Source organism: Oncorhynchus kisutch, unplaced genomic scaffold, assembly GCF_002021735.2.
Source record: "Oncorhynchus kisutch isolate 150728-3 unplaced genomic scaffold, Okis_V2 Okis03b-Okis08b_hom, whole genome shotgun sequence".
Classification (NCBI taxonomy): domain Eukaryota; kingdom Metazoa; phylum Chordata; class Actinopteri; order Salmoniformes; family Salmonidae; genus Oncorhynchus; species Oncorhynchus kisutch.
Genome location: NW_022261980.1, coordinates 19,200,604 through 19,217,169, shown reverse-complemented (window position 1 = coordinate 19,217,169; position 16,566 = coordinate 19,200,604). Strand labels below are relative to the sequence as shown.

The 16,566-nt window shown below is 44.7% G+C and overlaps 2 protein-coding genes across 2 annotated transcripts in view; one reads left to right on the top strand and one right to left on the bottom strand.

Moving 5' to 3' along the window:
• LOC109886248 (solute carrier organic anion transporter family member 3A1-like) overlaps positions 1-16,566 on the bottom strand; it is a 62,835-nt gene extending 46,269 nt beyond the window's left edge. Inside the window, exons 1-2 of the mRNA XM_031812470.1 lie at positions 16,035-16,566; positions 7,104-7,563 (exon numbers count right to left, since the gene is read on the bottom strand). Of these exons, the coding sequence (XP_031668330.1) occupies positions 7,104-7,563; positions 16,035-16,190 (616 nt within the window). The 5' untranslated portion in view covers positions 16,191-16,566. The remainder of the gene's footprint in view (positions 1-7,103; positions 7,564-16,034) is intronic.
• LOC109886249 (high choriolytic enzyme 1-like) lies at positions 1,327-2,301 on the top strand. The gene has a single exon (XM_020477971.2). It carries the CDS (start codon positions 1,504-1,506, stop codon positions 2,299-2,301), a length of 798 nt encoding a protein of 265 aa, XP_020333560.1. The 5' UTR covers positions 1,327-1,503.

The window sequence follows — 16,566 nt, the reverse complement described above, 5'->3', positions numbered from 1 at the left end:
CATACTGGGGGACATATGGCTGATCTCATCATACTGGGGGACATATGGCTGATCTCATCATACTGGGGGACATACGGCTGATCTCATCATACTGGGGGACATATGGCTGATCTCATCATACTGGGGGACATATGGCTGATCTCATCATACTGGGGGACATACGGCTGATCTCATCATACTGGGGGACATACGGCTGATCTCATCATACTGGGGGACATATGGCTGATCTCATCATACTGGGGGACATACGGCTGATCTCATCATACTGGGGGACATATGGCTGATCTCATCATACTGGGGGACATATGGCTGATCTCATCATACTGGGGGACATATGGCTGATCTCATCATACTGGGGGACATATGGCTGATCTCATCATACTGGGGGACATATGGCTGATCTCATCATACTGGGGGACATATGGCTGATCTCATCATACTGGGGGACATATGGCTGATCTCATCAACTTTATTATCATCTGGATGGACAAATGGATGTGCTTTTCATGAATCACATGTAACTTTAATGAAGATACAACAGTATATTTGGGTAATAGGATAGCTATTTTATAAACTATGAGAACAGGGTGGGGTGTTTCCTGTAAACAAAGCAGCTCTAACCCTTAGTGAGGACTGACAACATGGCTAAGAGAGGTGCATTAGTGAGCTAGTCCCACCCAGAATAGCCCTAATGGATGAGCTGGAGACTGGACCAGCTGGAAACCGACCTGTGTGTGGGTGTGTGTGTGTGTGTGTGTGTTGCAGGCCCGGTTCTAACATTTCTGGGGCCCCCCACCAAGGGATCAAAAAAATATTGTGGCCCCTCTCTTGAACGTTAAAGTACATGCCCTGCAGTTCTACACATTTTGCCATGGGGAGTTGAGAAAATGTTGCATTTTTAAAGCCAGTTTTCTGCAGTTGTACACATTTTGCCATGTTAATGATATCTGAGTGATACGGACTAATAAAATCTAAACATTGTTATCTGGCTGATTGAGGGTCAGTGACTGACATAACAAGTGAAAAACAGCTGATTCACCTTGTGTATTCTACTAATTTAACTCTCAACAGTAGGTTGAGACCCTGACTGAGTTTCCCCCAAAAATTATATTATTACATATTTGGGGTCGGCGACCGCTCATGTCGCTTATGCCTGGAGCCGGCCCAGTAGTCCTAATGGTGGTTTTAAACAAGAACTCCAGCCTAGTAAATGAATCCTTGTGTAAACTGTAGATGGAGTCCTCCCTTCAGAAGTTTATTTATAACTAACAACATGGACCCCAACCCTTAATCCTCCTGCAGACACACCTGTAGAGGTCTGTATAAAAGCCCAGGACTGACCAGACAGAATCACACATCAAGACTCAGTGCCAAGGAGCCTCTCCGAAGCATCTCAAAGACCAAGACATCTAGAGTATCTCCACTGCCAGATCCAAGGAGCCATCCAGAGTCTGTCCACTGCCAGATCCAAGGAACCATCCAGAATCTGTCCACACACTGAAGATGGAGCAAAGCCCCTCTCTCACCATCCTGCTGCTGGTACTGGGCCTCTCTCAGGCCCAAATGGACCACAGTGGACCAGCCATGTGGATAGACCACCTTGAGGCTGTAGACATCACTGAGAGAATTCTGACCGCTAATAACGGCTCTGATGAGATGCTGATGGAGGGAGACCTGGTGGTACCAAGAACCAGAAATGCCATGCAGTGCATGCAAGGAGGAAACAGCTGCCTGTGGAACAAAGCCTCTAGTGGATACATTGAAGTGCCCTACACAATAGAAGACAGCAGATTCACTCCCTCCGACATGAAGGAGATTGAGCACGCCGTCCAGTCGTTCCACAGCAAGACCTGCATTCGCTTTGTGCCACGTGGCAACCAGAAAGACTACATCAGCTTTGAGAGTATGAGCGGCTGCTACTCTTCTCTCGGGAGAATTGGAGGGAAACAGACGGTCTCTGTTAACAGCGTTGGCTGCATCTTTCTCGGCATCATTCAGCACGAGACCCTCCACGCTCTGGGATTCCAGCACGAACAAACCAGGAGCGACCGTGACCAGTACATCAGAATCAACTGGAGTAACATCGACTCTTACATGGCCAATAACTTCGATAAACAAAACACCAACAACCTGAACACTCCCTATGACTACAGCTCTGTCATGCACTATGGAAAAACAGCCTTCTCTATCAACGGGATGGACACCATCACCCCCATCCCCAACCCTGACGTGTCCATCGGCCAGAGACAGGGGATGTCCACCACTGACATCCTGAGGATCAACCGACTCTACAGCTGCTGAGAGGAAGACATCAAGTCACAGGAGGAGGAGAGTAAAGGTGAAGATGTCTACAATACATCTGACACATTATCCAGTGTCCTGTTCATTCAAATCATTAGCCGTGTGTTATTCACAATAATTCACGGCTTCTCATGTCTTATTGCCTTATCGGATTTAGATCAAATAAATATTTAGTAGTACAGAACAATGTGCTTTTCTGTATCACTTTGGATTGAAACATAGAAATAAAAGCATTTGAAACAACATTATTGAATCTTCATGTGTTTCTCTGATGACACTATGGTGCTGTATATATGTTGACAATGTATCCTCCAATGTTTCCGGAAGTTGCTGTAGCCTGGTTCTAGCCTGCTGGTAGGCTAGTTCTAGCCTGCTGGTAACCTGGTTCTAGTCTGCCGGTAGCCTGGTTCTAGCCTGCTGGTAACCTGGTTCTAGTCTGGGGGTAACCTAGTTCTAGCCTGGCGGTAGCTTGGTTCTAGCCTGGTGGTAGCCTGGTTCTAGCCTGCTGGTAGCTTGGTTCTAGTATGCTGGTAGCCTGGTTTTAGCCTGCAGTGAGCCTGGTTCTAGTCTGGTGGTAACCTGGTTCTAGCCTGCTGGTAGCCTGGTTTCAGCCTGGCGGTAGACTGGTTCTAGCCTGCTGGTAGCATGGTTCTAGTCTGCTGGTAGCCTGGTTCCAGTCTGCAGGTAGCCTAGTTCTAATCTGGCGGTAGCCTGGTTCTAGCCTGCACGTAGCTTGGTTCTAGCCTGCTGGTAGCATGGTTCTAGCCTGCTGGTAGCTTGGTTCTAGTCTGCTGGTAGCCTGGTTCTAGTCTGTAGATAGTCTGGTTCTAGTCTGGTGGTAACCTGGTTCTAGCCTGCTGGTAGCCTGGTTCCAGCCTGGCGGTAGACTGGTTCTAGCCTGCTAGTAGCATGGTTCTACCCTGCTGGTAGCTTGGTTCTAGCCTGGTAGTAGCCTGGTTCTAGCATGCTGTTAGCCTGGTTCTAGTCTGGTGGTAACCTGATTCTAGCCTGGCAGTAGCCTGGTTCTAGCCTGCTGGTAGTCTGGTTCTAGCCTGCCGGTAGCCTGGTTCTAGCCTGCTGGTAGCCTGGTTCTAGTCTGGCGATAGCCTGGTTCTAGCCTGCTGGTATTCTGGTTCTAGCCTGCTGGTAGCCTGGTTCTAGTCTGATGGTAGCCTGGTTCTAGTCTGGAGATAGCCTGGTTCTAGCCTGCTGGTAGCCTGGTTCTAGTCTGCTGGTAGCCTGGTTCTGTCTAATGACACAGTGACTACAGAGGTCTAATGACAGTGTTATTAGACCTTTGTAGTCACTGTGTCATTAGACCTCTGTAGTCACTGTGTCATTAGACCTCTGTAGTCACTGTGTCATTAGGCCTCTGTAGTCACTGTGTCATTAAACCTCTGTAGTCACTGTGTCATTAGACCTATGTAGTCACTGTGTCATTAGACCTCTGTAGTCAGTGTCATTAAACCTCTGTAGTCACTGTGTCATTAGGCCTCTGTAGTTACTGTGTCATCAGGCCTCTGTAGTCAGTGTCATTAAACCTCTGTAGTCACTGTGTCATTAGACCTCTGTAGTCACTGTGTCATTAGGTCTCTGTGTCACTGTGTTATCAGGCCTCTGTAGTCAGTGTCATTAAACCTCTGTAGTCACTGTGTTATTAGACCTCTGTAGTCACTGTGTCATTAGGCCTCTGTAGTCACTGTGTCATCAGGCCTCTGTAGTCAGTGTCATTAAACCTCTGTAGTCACTGTGTCATTAAACCTCTGTAGTCACTGTCATTAGGTTTACGTAACCTAGTGACTGGTCAGAATCAGTCCCTCAGTCAGCCCCTTAGTCACGCCATTAGTCTTGATGGTGATTTAAATGTAGGGGAGAGATTCATTTGAGAGTTAATCCAGGGCTAGTATTTATTAGTTAGAGCCACAGAGTTAATCCAGGGCTAGTATTTATTAGTTAGAGCCACAGAGTTAATCCAGCGCTAGTATTTATTAGTTAGAGCCACAGAGTTAATCCAGGGCTAGTATTTATTAGTTAGAGACAGAGAGTTAATCCAGGGCTAGTACTTGTTAGTTAAGAGACAGAGAGTTAATCCAGGGCTAGTACTTGTTAGTTAGATAGTACTTGTTAGTTAGAGCCACAGAGTTCATCCAGGGATAGTACTTGTTAGTTAGAGACAGAGTTAATCCAGGGCTAGTACTTCTTAGTTAGAGATAGAGAGTTAATCCAGGGCTAGTACTTTTTAGTTAGAGCCACAGAGTTAATCCAGGGATAGTACTTCTTAGTTAGAGGTAGAGAGTTAATCCAGGGCTAGTACTTGTTAGTTAGAGACAAAGAGTCAATTCAGGGATAGTACTTGTTAGTTAGAGCCAGAGAGTTAATCCAGGGCTAGTATTTATTAATTAGAGCCAGAGAGTTAATCCAGGGCTAGTATTTATTAGTTATAGCCAGAGAGTTAATCCAGGGCTAGTATTTATTAGTTAGAGCCAGAGAGTCAATCCAGGGCTAGTACTTGTTAGTTAGAGCCAGAGAGTTAATCCAGGGCTAGTACTTGTTAGTTAGAGCCAGAGAGTTAATCCAGGGCTAGTACTTGTTAGTTAGAACCACAGAGTTAATCCAGGGCTAGTACTTGTTAGCTAGAACCACAGAGTTAATCCAGGGCTAGTACTTGTTAGTTAGAACCACAGAGTTAATCCAGGGCTAGTACTTGTTAGTTAGAGACAGAGTTATTCCAGGGCTAGTACTTGTTAGTTAGAGACAGAATTAATCCAGGGCTAGTACTTGTTAGTTAGAACCACAGAGTTAATCCAGGGCTAGTACTTGTTAGTTAGAGCCAGAGTTAATCCAGGGTTAGTACTTGTTAGTTAGAACCACAGAGTTAATCCAGGGCTAGTACTTGTTAGTTAGATCCAGAGAGTTAATCCAGGGATAGTACTTGTTAGTTAGAGCCAGAGAGTTAATCCAGGGCTAGTACTTGTTAGTTAGAGCCACAGAGTTAATCCAGGGATAGTACTTGTTAGTTAGAGACAGAGTTAATCCAGGGCTAGTACTTCTTAGTTAGAGATAGAAAGTTAATCGAGGGCTAGTACTTGTTAGTTAGAGACAGAGAGTTAATCCAGGGATAGTACTTGTTAGTTAGAACCACAGAGTTAATCCAGGGCTAGTACTTGTTAGTTAAGAGACAGAGAGTTAATCCAGGGCTAGTACTTGTTAGTTAGAGACAGAGAGTTAATCCAGGGCTAGTACTTGTTAGTTAGAGCCACAGAGTTAATCCAGGGCTAGTACTTGTTAGTTAGAGACAGAGAGTTAATCCAGGGCTAGTACTTGTTAGTTAGAGCCACAGAGTTAATCCAGGGCTAGTACTTGTTAGTTAGAGCCACAGAGTTAATCCAGGGCTAGTACTTGTTAGTTAGAGACAGAGAGTTAATCGAGGGCTAGTACTTGTTAGTTAGAGCCACAGAGTTAATCCAGGGATAGTACTTGTTAGTTAGAACCACAGAGTTAATCCAGGGCTAGTACTTGTTAGTTAAGAGACAGAGAGTTAATCCAGGGCTAGTACTTGTTAGTTAGAGACAGAGAGTTAATCCAGGGCTAGTACTTGTTAGTTAGAGATAGAGAGTTAATCCAGGGATAGCACTTGTTAGTTAGAACCACAGAGTTAATCCAGGGCTAGTACTTGTTAGTTAGAGACAGAGAGTTAATCCAGGGCTAGTACTTGTTAGTTAGAGCCACAGAGTTAATCCAGGGATAGTACTTGTTAGTTAGAACCACAGAGTTAATCCAGGGCTAGTACTTGTTAGTTAGAGACAGAGAGTTAATCCAGGGCTAGTACTTGTTAGTTAGAGCCACAGAGTTAATCCAGGGATAGCACTTGTTAGTTAGAGCCAGATAATATTGTAAAGAATGGACTCATTATGATATAGTGTTGAATTGAATTTTTCTTCACATATACTAGCCACTGTATTCTGCCTGTTGTGCTGATGGTAAATTACCTCATTACCATCTGTTACTGTCCTCGTCATTCTCTCTCAGCACTTAACCTCTATGGCAGGGGTTGGCAACTGGCAGCCCTCGTGCCAAAATCGGCCTGCCAGTCATTTGTTTTGGGGCCCCCCAAAGCTTTTTGCAAAAAAACATTACAATAATAATTGGTCCAAAAAGTCTAAAAACCGCCAGGAATCCAGAGAAAAAAAGAAATTTGATCGCGTCTCAATGTAATCAAGCTATGAAATTACTGTTATATTCAAATACAATCTATTTTTGGGTCAATTGAATTGTGGTCAATTTAGAGTGTTTATTATTATGTTCCATTCTCCCAACCATCTACTCTGACATGAATCAGCCCTAGGCTGAATGTAGTTACCTACCTCTGCCCTATGGTGTGCTTTTCCAAACACATCACAGGAAAACTAACAAGTAGTTAGTCATGTTCCAATAGGTTATATTGTCACTGATCAGGGAACCAAATTCAACTCTAAGCTCATAAAGCAGCATCACAGACAGCATGGCACAACCCCTTACCACCCTCAAACTGACGGGCTGGTTGAACGTTTCAGCGAGGTGCTCCGAGTTATTTTGTTCTAAAGTGTGTGGTCCTACTCACCTACAGTATATACAGAGAGAACCTGCTGGAATTGTGGTTAGGGTTATTGTGGTTAGGGAGTGGTAGTTAACTGACCTCTATATACAGTATAGAGACGAGTCACTACTTTCTTCCTAATGCGTGTGGTCCTACTCCATATACAGAGACGAGTAACAGTTGTTCTGTTATTAATATGCAAATTATATAAGGTTGATATACTCACCTATATACAGAGAGGAGTCTTTCATCTTGACGTGGTCGTCTATGTAGGACACCCCTAGAGGCTGTACTGGTGTTGCCCCGATCCCCAGCAGTACCTGGGCCCCTATCAGCAGCAGGTACATCATGTTGGTGTTGGACTTGTTCCCACACAGGAAGGCAGAGTCTCTGCCCTCAGTCCTGGTCATGTTGGAACACACATCCCTCCCGTCCTCTGCGTGCCACCCATCCCCGGCCTCATACTCATACTGGTGGGTCAGGAACTCTGGCAGGGCGGAGAGCAGCGCGCCCAGCGCCATGACGAGGCCCCCACAGCCAATCAGACGCGGCCGGTGGGCCTTTGCGCCGAAGTAGCTGACAAATAGGATGAGGGCCAGGTTGCCGATCTCGAAGCTGCTGGCGATCACGCCCACGTCGGCGGACTGGAGGTTGAAGCGGCGCTCCAGGGTGGTCAGAACACTCACCTAGAAACACAATGTTATATCTGTCTACGTAGTGTGGGGGAGAGGGCTATCTGTCTATGTAGTTTGGGGGAGAGGGCTATCTGTCTATGTAGTGTGGAGGAGAGGGCTATCTGTCTATGTAGTGTGGAGGAGAGGGCTATCTGTCTATGTAGTGTGGAGGAGGGCTATCTGTACTATGTAGTGTGGAGGAGAGGGATATCTGTCTATGTAGTGTGGAGGAGAGGGATATCTGTAGTATGTAGTGTGGAGGAGAGGGATATCTGTAGTATGTAGTGTGGAGGAGAGGGATATCTGTCTATGTAGTGTGGAGGAGAGGGATATCTGTCTATGTAGTGTGGAGGAGAGGGATATCTGTCTATGTAGTGTGGGGGAGAGGGATATCTGTCTATGTAGTGTGGAGGAGAGGGATATCTGTCTATGTAGTGTGGAGGAGAGGGATATCTGTCTATGTAGTGTGGAGGAGAGGGATATCTGTCTATGTAGTGTGGAGGAGAGGGATATCTGTAGTATGTAGTGTGGAGGAGAGGGATATCTGTCTATGTAGTGTGGAGGAGAGGGATATCTGTAGTATGTAGTGTGGAGGAGAGGGATATCTGTCTATGTAGTGTGGAGGAGAGGGATATCTGTAGTATGTAGTGTGGAGGAGAGGGATATCTGTCTATGTAGTGTGGAGGAGAGGGATATCTGTCTATGTAGTGTGGAGGAGAGGGATATCTGTAGTATGTAGTGTGGAGGAGAGGGATATCTGTCTATGTAGTGTGGAGGAGAGGGATATCTGTAGTATGTAGTGTGGGGGAGAGGGATATCTGTAGTATGTAGTGTGGAGGAGAGGGATATCTGTCTATGTAGTGTGGAGGAGAGGGATATCTGTCTATGTAGTGTGGAGGAGAGGGATATCTGTCTATGTAGTGTGGAGGAGAGGGATATCTGTAGTATGTAGTGTGGAGGAGAGGGATATCTGTAGTATGTAGTGTGGAGGAGAGGGATATCTGTCTATGTAGTGTGGAGGAGAGGGATATCTGTAGTATGTAGTGTGGGGGAGAGGGATATCTGTCTATGTAGTGTGGAGGAGAGGGATATCTGTCTATGTAGTGTGGAGGAGAGGGATATCTGTAGTATGTAGTGTGGAGGAGAGGGATATCTGTCTATGTAGTGTGGAGGAGAGGGATATCTGTGATATGTAGTGTGGGGGAGAGGGATATCTGTCTATGTAGTGTGGAGGAGAGGGATATCTGTCTATGTAGTGTGGAGGAGAGGGATATCTGTCTATGTAGTGTGGGGGAGAGGGCTATCTGTCTATGTAGTGTGGAGGAGAGGGATATCTGTCTATGTAGTGTGGAGGAGAGGGATATCTGTAGTATGTAGTGTGGGGGAGAGGGATATCTGTGATATGTAGTGTGGAGGAGAGGGATATCTGTCTATGTAGTGTGGAGGAGAGGGCTATCTGTAGTATGTAGTGTGGAGGAGAGGGCTATCTGTCTATGTAGTGTGGGGGAGAGGGATATCTGTAGTATGTAGTGTGGAGGAGAGGGCTATCTGTCTATGTAGTGTGGAGGAGAGGGCTATCTGTCTATGTAGTGTGGGGGAGAGGGATATCTGTCTATGTAGTGTGGAGGAGAGGGATATATGTAGTATGTAGTGTGGAGGAGAGGGATATCTGTCTATGTAGTGTGGAGGAGAGGGATATCTGTAGTATGTAGTGTGGAGGAGAGGGATATCTGTCTATGTAGTGTGGAGGAGAGGGATATCTGTAGTATGTAGTGTGGAGAGGGATATCTGTAGTATGTAGTGTGGGGGAGAGGGATATCTGTCTATGTAGTGTGGGGGAGAGGGATATCTGTAGTATGTAGTGTGGGGGAGAGGGATATCTGTAGTATGTAGTGTGGAGGAGAGGGATATCTGTAGTATGTAGTGTGGGGGAGAGGGATATCTGTCTATGTAGTGTGGAGGAGAGGGATATCTGTAGTATGTAGTGTGGAGGAGAGGGATATCTGTAGTATGTAGTGTGGAGGAGAGGGATATCTGTCTATGTAGTGTGGAGGAGAGGGATATCTGTAGTATGTAGTGTGGAGGAGAGGGATATCTGTAGTATGTAGTGTGGAGGAGAGGGCTATCTGTCTATGTAGTGTGGAGGAGAGGGATATCTGTCTATGTAGTGTGGGGGAGAGGGATATCTGTCTATGTAGTGTGGAGGAGAGGGATATCTGTAGTATGTAGTGTGGGGGAGAGGGATATCTGTAGTATGTAGTGTGGAGGAGAGGGATATCTGTAGTATGTAGTGTGGAGGAGAGGGATATCTGTCTATGTAGTGTGGAGGAGAGGGATATCTGTCTATGTAGTGTGGAGGAGAGGGATATCTGTCTATGTAGTGTGGAGGAGAGGGATATCTGTAGTATGTAGTGTGGAGGAGAGGGATATCTGTAGTATGTAGTGTGGAGGAGAGGGCTATCTGTAGTATGTAGTGTGGAGGAGAGGGCTATCTGTCTGTGTAGTGTGGGGGAGAGGGATATCTGTAGTATGTAGTGTGGAGGAGAGGGCTATCTGTCTATGTAGTGTGGAGGAGAGGGCTATCTGTCTATGTAGTGTGGGGGAGAGGGATATCTGTCTATGTAGTGTGGAGGAGAGGGATATATGTAGTATGTAGTGTGGAGGAGAGGGATATCTGTCTATGTAGTGTGGAGGAGAGGGATATCTGTAGTATGTAGTGTGGAGGAGAGGGATATCTGTCTATGTAGTGTGGAGGAGAGGGATATCTGTAGTATGTAGTGTGGAGAGGGATATCTGTAGTATGTAGTGTGGGGGAGAGGGATATCTGTCTATGTAGTGTGGGGGAGAGGGATATCTGTAGTATGTAGTGTGGGGGAGAGGGATATCTGTAGTATGTAGTGTGGAGGAGAGGGATATCTGTAGTATGTAGTGTGGGGGAGAGGGATATCTGTCTATGTAGTGTGGAGGAGAGGGATATCTGTAGTATGTAGTGTGGAGGAGAGGGATATCTGTAGTATGTAGTGTGGAGGAGAGGGATATCTGTCTATGTAGTGTGGAGGAGAGGGATATCTGTAGTATGTAGTGTGGAGGAGAGGGATATCTGTAGTATGTAGTGTGGAGGAGAGGGCTATCTGTCTATGTAGTGTGGAGGAGAGGGATATCTGTCTATGTAGTGTGGGGGAGAGGGATATCTGTCTATGTAGTGTGGAGGAGAGGGATATCTGTAGTATGTAGTGTGGGGGAGAGGGATATCTGTAGTATGTAGTGTGGAGGAGAGGGATATCTGTAGTATGTAGTGTGGAGGAGAGGGATATCTGTCTATGTAGTGTGGAGGAGAGGGATATCTGTCTATGTAGTGTGGAGGAGAGGGATATCTGTCTATGTAGTGTGGAGGAGAGGGATATCTGTAGTATGTAGTGTGGAGGAGAGGGATATCTGTCTATGTAGTGTGGAGGAGAGGGATATCTGTAGTATGTAGTGTGGGGGAGACGAGGAGCCTATAAGGTTGACATCTCAAATCAAATCACACTTTATTTGTCAAATGCGCTGAACACAACCTCTTATAAGGGCTTGTTAAGTAATTTGACTGTAAGGTCTACCTGTTGTCGACCTGTTCACCTGTTGTATTCAGCATTTCACTGTAAGGTCTACCTGTTGTCTACCTGTTCACCTGTTGTAGTCAGCATTTCACTGTAAGGTCTACCTGTTGTCTACCTGTTCACCTGTTGTATTCAGCATTTCACTGTAAGGTCTACCTGTTGTCTACCTGTTCACCTGTTGTATTCAGCATTTCACTGTAAGGTCTACCTGTTGTCTACCTGTTCACCTGTTGTATTCAGCATTTCACTGTAAGGTCTACCTGTTGTCTACCTGTTCACCTGTTGTATTCAGCATTTCACTGTAAGGTCTACCTGTTGTCTACCTGTTCACCTGTTGTATTCAGCATTTCACTGTAAGGTCTACCTGTTGTCTACCTGTTCACCTGTTGTATTCAGTATTTCACTGTAAGGTCTACCTACACCTGTTGTATTCGGTGCATGTGACAATACAATTTGATTTGATCTAGGGCCTTCTGGTCAACATTTGGGTTCTAATATCATGATCTACATCTATTATTGAATAATGTGGCGATTTAGTAAGTTGAGGAGACTAAACTGCTGGGTGTAACCCTAGACTGTATGTTGAGGAGATTAAACTGCTGGGTGTAACCCTAGACTGTAAGTTGAGGAGACTAAACTGCTGGGTGTAACCCTAGACTGTAAGTTGAGGAGACTAAACTGCTGGGTGTAACCCTAGACTGTAAGTTGAGGAGACTAAACTGCTGGGTGTAACCCTAGACTGTAAGTTGAGGAGACTAAACTGCTGGGTGTAACCCTAGACTGTAAGTTGAGGAGACTAAACTGCTGGGTGTAACCCTAGACAGTAAGTTGAGGAGACTAAACTGCTGGGTGTAAACCTAGATAGTAAGTTGAGGAGACTAAACTGCTGGGTGTAACCCTAGACTGTAAGTCAAAACAGTGCCAGTCAAAAGTTTGGAAAAACAGCAGAATACAGTGCTAGATTAATACCATAGTAACTAGTTCTACAAATATAGTCTAGATTAATACCATAGTAACTAGTTCTACAAATACAGCTCTCTGGCCTAGCCAGTACTCTGACACCATAGTAACTAGGTCTATATGGGGCTGCAGGTAGCCTAGTGGTTAGAGCTTTGGGCCAGTAACCGAAAGGTAACCAAACACCTGAAGGTACCACGTTCATCTGTACAAACAATAGTACGCAAATATAAACACCATAGGACCACGCGGCCGTCATACCGCTCAGGAAGGAGATGCGTTCTGTCTCCTAGAGATGAACGCACTTTGGTGAGAAAAGTGCAAATCAATCCCAGAACAACAGCAAAGGACCGTGTGAAGATGATGAAGGAAACAGGTACAAAAGTATCTATATCCGCAGTAAAACAAGTCCTATATCGACATAACCTGAAAGGCCACTCAGCAAGGAAGAAGCCACTGCACCAAAACCGCCATAAAAAAACCAGACTACGGTTTGCAACTGCACATGGGGACAAAGATCGTACTTTTTGGAGAAATGTCCTCTGGTCTGATGAAACAAAAATAGAACTTTTTGGCCATAATGACCAGCGTTATATTTGTAGGAAAAAGGGGGAGGCTTACAAGCCGAAGAACACCATCCCAACCGTGAAGCATGGGGGTGGCAGCATCATGTTGTGGGGGTGCTTTGCTGCAGGAGGGATTGGTGCACTTCACAAAATAGATGGCTTCATGAGGCAGGAAAATTATGTGGATATATTGAAGCAACATCTCAAGACATCAGTCAGGAAGTTAAAGCTTGGTCGCAAATGGGTCTTCCAAATGGACAATGACCACAAGCATACTTCCAAAGTTATGGCAAAATGGCTAAAGGACAACAAAGTCAAGGTATTCACAAAGCCCTGACCTCAATCCTGTAGAAAATGCGTGGGCAGAACTGAAAAAGCGTGTGCGAGCAAGGAGGCCTACAAACCTAATTCACTTACACCAGCTCTGTCAGGAGGAATGGGCCAAAATTCAGCCAACTTATTGTGGGAAGCTTGTGGAAAGCTACCTGAAACGTTTGACCCAAGTTAAACAATTTATAGACAATGCTACCAAATACTAATTGAGTGAATGTAAACTTCTGACACACGTGTGATGAAAGAAATAAAAGCTGAAAGAAATCATTTTCTCTACTATTATTCTGACATTTCACATTCTTAAAATAAAGTGGTGATCCGAACTGACCTGAAACAGGGAATTTTTACTAGGATTAAATGTCAGGAATTGTGAAAAATATATTTGGTTAAGGTGTATGTAAAGGTGTATGTAAACTTCCCACTTCAACTGTATGTCTGAGTGTTGAAGCGTGTCCCTAATTATCCTTAAATTAAAAAGCAAGAGAATGGTGCCGTCTGGTTTGCTTAAACTAAGGAATTTTAAATGATTCATACTTTTACTTTTGATACTTAAGTATACTTTAACAATTACATTTCCTTTTGATACTTAAGTATATTTAAAACAGAATACTTTTAGACTTTAACTCAAGTTGGAATTTACTTGGTGACTTTTTCTATTAAGGTACAGTGCCTTGCGAAAGTATTCGGCCCCCTTGAACTTTGCGACCTTTTGCCACATTTCAGGCTTCAAACATAAAGATATAAAACTGTATTTTCTTGTGAAGAATCAACAACAAGTGTGACACAATCATGAAGTGGAACGACATTTATTGGATATTTCAAACTTTTTTAACAAATCAAAAACTGAAAAATTGGGCGTGCAAAATTATTCAGCCCCTTTACTTTCAGTACAGCAAACTCTCTCCAGAAGTTCAGTGAGGATCTCTGAATGATCCAATGTTGACCTAAATGACTAATGATGATAAATACAATCCACCTGTGTGTAATCAAGTCTCCGTATAAATGCACCTGCACTGTGATAGTCTCAGAGGTCCGTTAAAAGCGCAGAGAGCATCATGAAGAACAAGGAACACGCCAGGCAGGTCCGAGATACTGTTGTGAAGAAGTTTAAAGCCGGATTTGGATACAAAAAGATTTCCCAAGCTTTAAACATCCCAAGGAGCACTGTGCAAGCGATAATATTGAAATGGAAGGAGTATCAGACCACTGCAAATCTACCAAGACCTGGCCGTCCCTCTAAACCTTCAGCTCATACAAGGAGAAGACTGATCAGAGATGCAGCCAAGAGGCCCATGATCACTCTGGATGAACTGCAGAGATCTACAGCTGAGGTGGGAGACTCTGTCCATAGGACAACAATCAGTCGTATATTGCACAAATCTGGCCTTTATGGAAGAGTGGCAAGAAGAAAGCCATTTCTTATAAGTGTTGTTTAAAGTTTGCCACAAGCCACCTGGGAGACACACCAAACATGTGGAAGAAGGTGCTCTGGTCAGATGAAACCATGCAAAACGTTATGTTTGGCGTAAAAGCAACACAGCTCATCACCCTGAACACCCTATCCCCACTGTCAAACATGGTGGTGGCAGCATCATGGTTTGGGCCTGCTTTTCTTCAGCAGGGACAGGGAAGATGGTTAAAATGGATGTGAAGATGGATGGAGCCAAATACAGGACCATTCTGGAAGAAAACCTGATGGAGTCTGCAAAAGACCTGAGACTGGGACGGCGATTTGTCTTCCAACAAGACAATGATCCAAAACATAAAGCAAAATCTACAATGGAATGGTTCAAAAATAAACATATCCAGGTGTTAGAATGGCCAAGTCAAAGTCCAGACCTGAATCCAATCGAGAATCTGTGGAAAGAACTGAAAACTGCTGTTCACAAATGCTCTCCATCCAACCTCACTGAGCTCGAGCTGTTTTGCAGGGAGGAATGGGAAAAAATGTCAGTCTCTTGATGTGCAAAACTGATAGAGACATACCCCAAGCGACTTACAGCTGTAATCGCAGCAAAAGGTGGCGCTACAAAGTATTAACTTAAGGGGGCTGAATAATTTTGCACGCCCAATTTTTCAGTTTTTGATTTGTTAAAAAAGTTTGAAATATCCAATAAATGTCGTTCCACTTCATGATTGTGTCCCACTTGTTGTTGATTCTTCACAAAAAAATACAGTTTTATATCTTTATGTTTGAAGCCTGAAATGTGGCACTGTATCTTTACTTTTACTCAAGTATGACAATTGGGTACTTTTTCCACCACTTGTGGTTAGGGGGCTTGGACATAAGGGGACACTATTAATTGTACACTAAGCACTGCACTACAGACCAGCCCAACACCTCAAATCAAATTGCCCACATCTGCATTATTGAAAATATGTCAACTGAAATTAGGAGGGGGGTCTGGTGGTACAACAACAGTTATTCAACAAATCTATTATTCACCATGGGTATCATAGCCCCAGCTAGTTCCAACAGTTATAATCAAAAGCAGTGTTGGTTTATCTGCAGGTTCATACTGATGAGGCCTGTCATAAATACAGTATCAGCCATGTGATGCTGGTGCTCCACTGCTGAATACCACCTGCCTGCCTCACGACAGAGGCCCATAATCTGTTAAGAAGATGTAGCCTAACTGCCATCAAAATACACATTTTATATTGAGACCAGATGTCACCTGGTGAACCGGTCAAAAACGTGTTTGTGCGTTGTTACGTGTCGTGGCAACCATTCTACTGGTGCAGTCTCTTAACCTGATGCGTATGCGTTATAAATCAATGGACAGTGGAAATTGGAAGGCTCCGTGATATGAGCCTGATTTCATGTGAACACAAAACAACACCGCCGGCGACATTGTTGTGCATGAACGTTGATTCTGGCGAGCTCCGTGTGTAAGGGCCACTTGACCTAACGTCACAGTTTCTCACCAAAAGAAAAGCGCCTACATCGCATGTGAAGGGGAACAAACATGATTTCCCAACACTGGAAGGTTGGGACGTTCGACAGCGTTCTGAGAGGATAACTTACCAGATACGCGCCAACCGTCCCCTGCGCCAGCATCAGCGCACATTCCGATACTAGAAATATTTTGATATTAGAAAAACATGAAGTATGTTTCTGGTTATCATCGTGTTCGGGGTCTTCGGTACTCCTCTCTGTACAGATCTGATTTTTCACCTGCATCCTTTCAGAAAAGGTACGGCTGGAAGCTACACAGATCCAGTCTAATGATGACCATTTCCAGCGAGATAACTTAGTCTATTGCAGGAGAACTAGCTGTCACTAGCCGGTTCGAATTATTAACCCTGCTACAGTATGTCCACACAACATAAACATGGTCGGAAAACGGCAATACATTATTCTGAAGACCTTATTGGTCTGGTGGTCCGGGCGGCTTCTAAACATCCCTGGTGCGTCGACTCAGCTCCAGCAGGAATGAATGCCCCCCATCAGACGTAACGTTGAAGGACATTGTTTTTTCCGCCGACGGTATATTGATATCTCTAACCGCGGCAATGATCAAATTCCATAACAGCGGACAGTCTCCATATCGTGCAGG